Below are 10,000 nucleotides of genomic sequence, written 5' to 3' on the forward strand. Positions count from 1 at the left end.
AAAGAAAACTTTAGGTTGTTTAAGCGTCATGGAGCTTTTCCAAGTCTTAGCTTTTCAGTAATTTTATTTTATCAAATTCTTTCACGTTTAATTCTCAGTATGTTGGTTACGCCAGAACTTATGTCAACCCCAAACTTACGCCCGCAGCGGCTGAAGTCTTGCAGGTGATGTAACTAACCTCGAATGGTAGTTGTCTAAGGTCACTTACCTCATTTGGGGTTATATTTCCTTAAATTGAATGGTTATGAAAGAGGTGAAAGAGGTGGTTTGCAACCAATCTAGGACGTAAAAACAGAACGTAAACAAAAATGCATACCATTTAATTGAGGCTATTTAATTGGCTTATCAAACAAAAACAAACGAGTGCGAATTTTCATTGGCTTAGCGAACGCAGATGCAAACAACGTCATCTCTCCGTGGAACTTTCTGGAAAGTTTCGCTTTGACGTCATTTGAAATGCAGTAATGTGATTGGGTAATCGAACTGTTTACTGCCCACATTAGGAGTTTCCTTGTCGGGAATAAGGAGAAGCTTTGTTTTAATCTTGCCAAACATATTCCTGTAGTTTAGCTTTGTAAGGGTAACCAGTATTGCTTTTAGGTCTACTAATGGGTTCGTTTAATCACTAAAACCTATTTTTGTTTTTGCTTCTTGATCTGATGACAGAATTTTTACCTTGATTTGAGACGCCAGCATCAGAGTTCAGACAGCACGCCTATCACCACGAGACAACTGGAGTCGCTAATAAGACTAACGCAGGTGCTTGACAAGTCAATTCAGTTCGGCGATGGTAGCCTTTTCGCGGGCTCTAGATGGTGTTGTTCTCGCCACATTGGTGGCACGCGCGCGGGAAAAGTCTGGCCCGGGGGGGGGGGGGGAGAGCACTAATTGGGGATACTGTAAGGAAGTCAAATCAAATCAACTGAAATTAAAGATTGGACTGGTTTTTGAGGAGAGGGGAAACCCGGAGTACCCTGAGAAAAACCTCTCGGAGCAGAGTAGAGAACCTACAAACCCACATATGGCGCCGAATCTGTGACTCGAACCCGCGCCACATTGGTGGAAGGCGAGTCCTCTCACCACTAGTAAATTAAAAAACACACGCACATACGCGCGTTGGTTTACGTCTGGTATAGAAAATCGCTGCTCTACAGTGATTTAGCCTAACCGTTGATTTTAAAGCTATTTTGAAATTTCATGACCAACCCTTTGCATTTACTGTTTGACATTTTTCCAAATCTTGGTTTTCACATGAGCTCACGGAGGCCATGTTGGAGTCCCGATCCAAATGATAGACCAATTTCGATATATTAAAATTCAGTCCGAAACAAAAAACGTCATCTCGAGGCTCTGGGGAATAAATAGAAGGATTTGTATGAGTTTATTCCCCAGAGCCTCGAGATGATGCCTTTTGTTTCGAACTGAATTTTAATATATCGAAATTGGTATATTCTCCGGGAATTGAATTTTATTGTTGTGCAAACTTTTTCTTTCGTTTTCGTTGAAGAACATATCTGTTGATCACGTGAGTGAAACCCAAGGATAGCGAGTGATTAGACACATTTCCAAAGGGTTTAGGGACAATAGCATTATTTCCTTTTTCTAAAAAAAATACGTTTTTCGTGGCTAGGGGTGTGTGGGTGTGGAAGTGATTCTGTCAAGGGGATAGTCAGCAAAGGTCGTTTTTCATCGTTTCTAATCAAAATGTTTATTTTCCATGACCCTTTCAAACTGTCATAGTTTAAAATTAACGTTGATCGTCAAGTCAAACTGAGGAACGTTAAAATTAACGATAATAGTAAATCAGAGGATGCGGAGTTGCTGCATTTTAACCTAAAAAAGCTTAGAAAAGGGAGTTCAATTCAAAAGCTGCTGTCATTGGTTGGGATTGAAACTGTTGATCCCAGCAAGCAGAGCACGATCCAACTACCGCAAAATTTTCCAGTACTTTGATTGCGTGGACGAATGAAGGCCCTAAAGTGTGGGTGACCATTTTCAACTTTTAAATAAATGAACTCAGTGTTAATTACTCCATGCGATGTTATTTCAGGCTCGAGCTCGGTTAGAGATGCGTGAGAAAGCAAGTCAACAAGACGCTCATGATGTTGTGGAGATTATGAAATATAGCCTGCTTGATACGTTTAGTGACGACTTTGGAAACTTGGACTTTCAACGATCCCAACACGGCTCAGGAATGAGCTCCAGAGCTCAGGTAGTTTCTTTTCGTTTCTTTTTTTGAGGATAACTCGAAGGGCGGGAAAGATACACCGTGCATTTATTGCCAGCCAGACACAAAAAACAGCTGCCAGTTGTTATTTTGTGAATAGTATGAATAATAATAAAAAAACGGCTGCATCGCGTTTTGAATTGAGTGACCCTGAAGGCCAAACAAGTGGTGACTACTCCTATACGTTTGTTTTGCTCTCTTTTTCAGTCCAAACGCTTTGTCGCTGAGCTAAGCCGCGTATCGGAGAGGGAGTACAATTCTCTTTTCACCGTGGATCAATTGAGAAGAATAGCAAAGGTAACGGTGCAGTAACAAATATTTTAACTGTTTTTTCTTCAGCCTCTTAACTCTTTCCTTTTTCTTTTCAATAGGACTTGCGACTTCAGATTCGTAACTTCGAAGATTTTGTGTACTCACTAAACAATCAAGGTTTTCTACTCAAGAAAGGCCCAAGAGTTTACCAGCTGCAGACCTCAAGCTGTCTGTAGTTAGGTTGTTTTATTTGATCATCCGTTTATGATTTTAAAATTGTAAGATTTCTTGTAAACTGCTTTAGAAAAATGTATAAAGAGCCTTAGTTTGTTGAAAAAAGTTTCTGTTTGATTTCCGAACTTTTAAGAGCTCTTTTTTTGTTCCGCTCACGATATTGCCAAGTCTAAGTGGCAATGGGCTGTCTTCAAACAAGAGCCCTTTATTTCGGTGTCCATTAAAGCTCTAGTTGGCTTTAACTCTACAGATGTAATATCATCCTATGGCAAGACTTCAAATTTCTAGCCCCAGTTGTTCAAATGCAAGATAACTTTACCCAGGGCATAAGTCACTATTCAGAGTAGGAGAATTTTTCAGGCTTTCCTTTTCTTACTACATAAGTAACCTTCATGATTGGGATGATCCGAAATCAAAATCAAAAGTCTACATTAACAGCGCACACCAGGGTTACTTCTTAGTATCTGACTAGAAATTTTTCCTCCAGCCGCGCTTCAGACATTTGATGAGAACCAGTCTCGTGTTTCTCAAGTTGCCTCGTTCATGCCCATGCCTTGACAAGGGAAGACCCCGATTCTCATTTCATAGATTTTTTTTATAAAATCGGGCCACCCAGTCCTACCAGCAAACTGACAGCATCCATTGAAGTTTTTAGCTTTCAAAATTTGCCGACGAATTGTATCAGTAGGTCCTGGAATTCGTCCACAGAAAGGCCAGAGAGACACCTTCACTCGTGAATTGCCATGTTTACAACAAAGCATTTTAGGTGTCCCAGTCAGCATGAAACAATCTCTCACCTCTGTTTTGAGAAGACCAGACACGAACGGTTCTTACGTTACGTTTATAGCTGTAAAATGAACTCAAATGTCAATTCCTTGTAAAGACCGACATCTTTTTTTGCTATGCTGGGTATCGGAGAGCCAGAACATTTACGCATGTGCTGATGGAATGGTTGAACAAGAGAGAAAAATGCAGTACCTCCAGATGTGGCGCTGGAGCGTCGTACCAAACGAGCCATCCCGGGATTTCGGCCCGTGCGATGGCTTTTGGACGCAGTTGGCCCTTCGCTAGTTTCTGCTACCGACCTTCCTCCCGGTACGGCATTGAGGGAGAGATATGTCGCCCCTAAACCATATGTGACCAATCCCACTCCTACTCACAGCTCCAGACCGCCCTTGTCATTACAATTAAACGTAAGGTTTCGGTCGCTTAAATATTCAAGGGAAAAGTCATTTTCTCTCTCACATGGTAAGCACTGGAGTCGCGGAATACAAAGTGTACGCACGCGCCCTGCTGAAGGTAACATACACACATGCATAAAATTTCTTTCATCTCAAATTTCAGAGTAACTACAAGAGCTACTATCTTGGAGACATTACATTTACAGCTAAATAAATATAGCATAGCATAACATATACGGGTAAATAACCAAATTAATTTAATATATTTAAAGAAAAATTGATTCAAAAGAAAAGCGGCTATTCAAAAGGCTGCCCTGGATTCTCATTTTAAGACCTATTAACCCAGTGGTACGAATAAAATCACAGGTAGCGCATTCCACAACTGCGCCCTGCAGTTGAAATATATGTCTTTCGTAGCCAGTACGATAGAGGTTTTGCACGGCAGCCATGTTGCATGGCAGGAACAACAGATTCTTTTTCCCATGGGAACAAATGTTCTTTCTAATGCAAAAAAATTTAATTGTTCCTGCCATGCAACATGGCTGCCGTGCAAAATCTCTACAGTCTGAAGTAAGCTTGAATTTCACCTACTGGGTAGCCTGTGAACAGGCTACGAGAGTAGGAGAAATGCGCAGTCGAGGGCAGACTGGGTAGGGGAAGTTTAAGGTGTTTTGACTTGCATTACATTACAGTCGCTAACGTTTAGTCAGTGTTTAGGTTCCATAGTAAACAGCGCACACCATTTTTGGACGATGTTTTTGTCTTGCTTTCGACACCTCGCAGTCCTAACAAATTATATCATCGCGTGACATTATGATTGTGTGATGCGCAGTTTGTATGCGCAACGACATTACAACTCGTTCGTCGTTCGTGACATGACAGGGCAAGAATCACACAGTTCAGCCAGCGGATATTCCTTGGAGCAAAATGGCGTTGGTTTTCTTTACTTTCCTATCGCAGAAGCTCCTCTTTTTGTATCTTGGGGGAACATAGACTTGAGCGTAAAGCTCTAAACCGAGAGGAGAACAAGTCTAGCATTTCCTAAGGGAAAAGAGCATTTTTTGAAGTTCCACCTTAGTAGGCTGCCCGATCAAAGGTTAAGTCTGTGAGACAGATTTCTTGCCGTTTGTGACCGGTTGTGTGAGCACGGAGCGTTCTTCTGAGTTGCATGATGTATTCTGAGTGGGTTTCTTTGCGACACACGCTGCAGCGTGATCATAGCAACAGGAGCGTTCTGTGCAGGTTTCCTTCTACCGTTGGAAGGGATGTTGCTTACACAGTAGTAAGAACACTAGGGAACTCTGAGATACGTGAATCGCTGAAGTCAGCGAAGGAACTTGACTGGATTATGGAAGTTTTGTGTCATGGTCTTACTCTCCAAATGACTGAAAGTGACGGTGAAATCGTGAAAGGCTGTGTAAATATTTATCTTGATTGGCTCACAGCATTAGCCAATCCCAAGAAGGGACTTCCTGACCCTCTCTTAAGATCCCCAGAAAAGTATGCAAGAGACATCTTCCAACACTTCCGTAACCTTTTCGTACACAGGGAGGAAGGCAATTTAGCTTTACAAGCCTCGCTGTGTATCAGGGTTCTGCAAAATATTCAAGCCATGGCGGCAGAGGTCATGCTGTCCCCCCTGACATGGGAGGCATTGCTTAAATTCTTGATGATAATCAATGATCTGCTTCTGTCTCCGCCAAGTACATCAGGAGGACTTGCCGAACACTTGTGTGAGAAACTGATTGCTGTGTTATTTGAAGTTTGGTTGCATGCTTGTCACCATCATTTTCCCATGCCGTCGATGTGGAAAACTCTACATGAGCTTTGTGTGTCCTGGCGGCATCACAGTGCCATGGTGGACTATTGGAGTAGAACTTCTCTATCCCTTACCAAGAGAGTGATCCAGTATTTGTATGGTGCCAAGTTTCCTTTACCTTTGGTAACTGCAAGGAAAAATGATGTCCACATGCCAGCCAATTTAGTCAATGAATGTTTGATCCAGTGTTGGTTCAGAATTCTTCACATCATTGGAAATCCTGTTGACCTTTGCAAGAAGGAAGTCATCGGTGCAACACCAAAATTCAAAGAGTTTGCATTAGTGAGTAAAGAGGTTATCTCACCTGAAAAACACCAGTGTTTGCAGACTCTTCCACAGAATTTTTTACAAGCAATGAAAGGAATCGCAATCCTTGTCAATGCTTTCTTGAGCACTACAACCACATTTGATGAACCTGTCAAGTACACTCCAATTCCAGCGCCAATAAAAAGCTCAAGTCCACTTTCTGCCAAAAAGCGTGACCATAAAGGACTTAGTGTAGGTGTAGCGTTAGGCCTAAGTGACCAGACAGGACTGATTACAAGGTCGCAGACAGTTCCTGCAAGACACAGTAGTGGTCCTCCACCTACAGGAGTACTGCAGAAAGCAGAACTGTCAAGCGTACCATCAGCATCAGTTCTTTTCTCACAGTTTTCATTAACAGGCAATGATAAACCATCAGGAGATAGTGTGTTGCATTTGTTTGGATCCTGGCTTTTTGATGCTGTGTTTGCTAAGCTAGACATGCCATTGAATTTTAAGGCTCTTTGTAAGATATATGATGGATTCATTGGAAATGGTGTTCCTGAAATAGCAGGGATGGCAAAAGTTGGGTAAGTGTAGAAAACATGTTCATCCTTAATTTTTTACAGTGCACAATTATCTTCGATACAGATGTCTTTAAATGCTCTTTGTAGCAGTGAACTGGGAGAGAAGTATTTCAAATCAAACACCACATGCCGAAAATTTAACCCCAACTGGTAAGATACATACACATATACAACTGGTTGGCTATGCATGTCCATGTACTTACAAAGAACAATACCTGACTTGTACAGTTTTCAATGGTCGTGGGAAAAGTATAGAATAATTTTTAAGATGCTACTAATCCTGGTTTATATAAAGTACTAAACATCAAATTAATGAAATTTCCCAGAACAACATCACTGTTAGTACTAAGAAACTCTACAAAATGTAAATCAATAGTAGGCAGTGTGGCCAAGTGGTTAGGGCGCTTGCCTTGAGATCCCGAGATCCAGGGTTCAAGACCCGCTTTGACCACTTGTTGAATTTGATCCTGGTAGTCCCTGGTTCAACTTCCCATCTGCACTTGTAAAAAACCAACTAGTTTGCCTCCAACCAGTTGGGACTCAGTTGTTGTTGTTGTTGGAACAGTTGTTGTTCTGTTCCGTGGTTTCGTTGTGTTTCATTGGCCCCGAAAAGCCCCTATGGGGAGCGGTCAATTAAGTAAGTAAGTATGTACTAAGTATGTGGTGATTATACTTTCTCTGTAGAAGGATTTTACAGTTAACCTGGTCAGTGTAAAATGCAGACAGTCATCCACAGAGACAACCCCAAGCCTTGATTGATGCTAAGATAGCATAAGTAAAGGGTCTCAGTTCTTACTGCATTCTGCATTTTTACTGACCAATTTAATTAAACCTGGTGCAATTACATGCACTTACTACTGACCACACTGCAAAAGTAAACGGTTATGAATATACAGCCTTGTGAGTAAGTTATCCATTAAAATAAAAATGAAAGGGTTTTCAACAATGGCAAGGTGGTGTGTGACATGCTATTAAATAAGTTGTACTAAAAATTAACAGTAAGATAAAAATTATAAATTTAGCGCTATACAAAGATTCAACCACTAACTGGTTCGCTCAGGAGGTCATGAACTTCGGTTTAGGAGACCGGCATCAGACCAACACTCACATAACAAATCCTAAAACTTCAGTTTAGCCAGTTTACCTTTTTTCTAAAATGTCCACCTAAAAAATCACTTTGAAACCTTTTGCCTACGGTGATGATACCACATACAGTAGGAAACCTTGACTTCCATCAAAGTTTATCTTGCACATTATCACTCAAAAGTATTCATACAGTGATCGTACGTCAAGTACAGAGTATCTTAGCAAAGCTCTCTTCTTCCTTTGCTGTAATCTAACTTTGAATGAAACTTTTAAGAAAAAGCATTGATGGCATAAACACCTTAAGCATTAATTTTTTTTTGCCTTTGCTTTTATGCTCTTTTGGAATCACATGAAAGCAAACAAGGGTAACTTGTATTCCTAACTCAATTTTTTTTGCATTGGACACTTTCACTTTACAGAACTCCCAAAAACCAGGTTGTGAAAGTTTTTATTTCTGTTTTCTCTAACCAATTTAGCTTTCAACCAGTTGGAAACAGTCTTGACAATGATTTTGAGCCTGGACGAGCTGAGGCATATGGAGCCTTGTGTCGCATTTTCTGCAGCCATCGGTCTGGTGAAGAGATCAGGCCTGTCTATCTTTCAAGGTTTTATTTAGCGTTGGCAATAGGACTGCTTTACTCAGAGGTGAGTAATGGTAAATTGCGGTAAATGGTGAACTTGCAACTTGACAAAACAATATTGTTTTGTCAGTTTGGAACTGGGGAATATGAACTGTGAAGAGGACAAGAGGGAGGTGAAAAATGAGAATTGGAAATTGAAAAGTGTGAATAAGTGGAAAATGTGTATACCGTAATGAAACTTGGAAAATGAGAAATGAGAAGTCTTGTATTTATGTACTGAATAAGAAAGTGGAAATTGAAAAAATAGATTGGGAATAAGGAAATTACATGTAAATTGGTGTAAAATGAAATGTCTGATGTGAAATGGGTTACTTGTAAAATAAAACAATTTTTTTTTGATCCTTGGTGTGTGAAGTCTACCGAAGTCAATGTATACCAGAAGCTGTCTCTTTTCTTTCAGTCATTCACAGGCCATGTTCTTTGTAGTATCCTGCTAAATTCAGCTGACCTTTTAAGAGTTGATCTTCAAGGAGTGCAAGTTTTGTTGCCACATCTGATTACTGCACTAGAGATGGTATTGCCCAGAAAGGAAATTCTAATAAGGTATCCTCTTTGAACTGTAGTAATTGTTATAATTGAAACTTAACTGTAATTAAAAATAACTGTAAAAAAACTTCAATGATTTTTTTTGGCCAAATTTCAAGTCATGTTTAAACCTGATCAATTCAATTTTTAAGTTAACTTTGTAATTTTTGCAATTGAAAGAATTCCATCTACTTTGGTGTAACTGTGCAATAAGGCAGCTGAACTCCACAATGGAGACTAGGAAAATCAACAAAGCAGCAGCTTTATTAGGCATTGGCGAGGACTTATGTTACATGTAGTTGCTTAATGGTATGCAAATAAATTTATGCAGAAAGCTGCAACGCTATAATCAACACTTGTATTTCATAACTTAACTAAAACGCAGTACATATACATATCTCATTACCTAACCCTAGCTTAACCCTAACATTAACCACATGGCTAACCTATAGATCAGTAATTAGGCCTTTGGGTGCAATTTTTTACTGCATGATCCACTACCAGTAGTTTTCTTTAACATACATGTAACTAACTCGATTGATGCCTCAGGCAATGGAGAATAAAGAAATATACTTTTAACCAGTTAATACTTGTTAAATGAAATAACCATTTTAAGGCTGATGTTCATGGCTGACATAAAAGAAGCTAGTGTTTAGTTTGAATTTTCTTGTTTCATGAGTCAATGAGTCATGAGTCATGAGTCAATGAGCCATGAGTCAAGCTGTAAGGCGGGTGAGAAGTTTGGGTGAGGGTTAGGGTTAAGGACAGGGTTAGGGTTAGACTCATAACTTGACTTATGGCTTATTGACTCATGACTCATTGACGCATTGACTCATGTTTCCCTAAAACTCAAGAATTTAATGATTTTTTTTCGAGTAGAATTTTAGATTAGTGCACACTTTTTTTATCAAAGGTGTAATGTTCACACAACTGAGCTACGTAGAGCTGCTATTCATCTTCTTTTATCCATGCTGTGCTTGCCGCTGCACTTCAAGAACCTTGCGATAAAAGGTACAATTATCTGTCTGGCCTCTGGTTGTTGAAAAGGTGGATAACGCTATTCACCAGATAAATCACTATCCAGCTGATGTAGTAAAACCAATAAGCCACTTTCAAAAATACCATAATACTCTTTGTTTGCTCTACAAAATTTTGCATACACATTGTTTCCAGTTGCTCTTGGGACTTACAATGATCCCAATTGA

The 10,000-nt window shown here is 40.0% G+C and overlaps 2 protein-coding genes across 6 annotated transcripts in view; both read left to right on the plus strand.

Annotated features, from left to right (window-relative positions):
• The window catches only part of LOC138026222 (DNA helicase MCM8-like), a 32,998-nt gene extending 30,171 nt beyond the window's left edge, over positions 1–2,827 (plus strand). For all 5 annotated transcript variants that reach the window (XM_068873457.1, XM_068873458.1, XM_068873461.1 and 2 more), the window contains 5 exons: positions 99–164; positions 667–759; positions 2,051–2,212; positions 2,435–2,524; positions 2,599–2,827. In XM_068873457.1, coding sequence (XP_068729558.1) covers positions 99–164; positions 667–759; positions 2,051–2,212; positions 2,435–2,524; positions 2,599–2,715 — 528 coding nt within the window. In that variant the 3' untranslated portion in view covers positions 2,716–2,827. The remainder of the gene's footprint in view (positions 1–98; positions 165–666; positions 760–2,050; positions 2,213–2,434; positions 2,525–2,598) is intronic.
• Positions 2,828–4,760: 1,933 nt separating this feature from the next.
• The window catches only part of LOC138026468 (ral GTPase-activating protein subunit beta-like), a 26,915-nt gene continuing 21,675 nt past the window's right edge, over positions 4,761–10,000 (plus strand). The window contains exons 1-4 of the mRNA XM_068873835.1: positions 4,761–6,546; positions 8,106–8,274; positions 8,671–8,813; positions 9,709–9,806. Coding sequence (XP_068729936.1) covers positions 5,063–6,546; positions 8,106–8,274; positions 8,671–8,813; positions 9,709–9,806 — 1,894 coding nt within the window. The 5' untranslated portion in view covers positions 4,761–5,062. The remainder of the gene's footprint in view (positions 6,547–8,105; positions 8,275–8,670; positions 8,814–9,708; positions 9,807–10,000) is intronic.

Source organism: Montipora capricornis, chromosome 12, assembly GCF_036669925.1.
Source record: "Montipora capricornis isolate CH-2021 chromosome 12, ASM3666992v2, whole genome shotgun sequence".
In the NCBI taxonomy this organism is placed as follows: Eukaryota; Metazoa; Cnidaria; class Anthozoa; order Scleractinia; family Acroporidae; genus Montipora; species Montipora capricornis.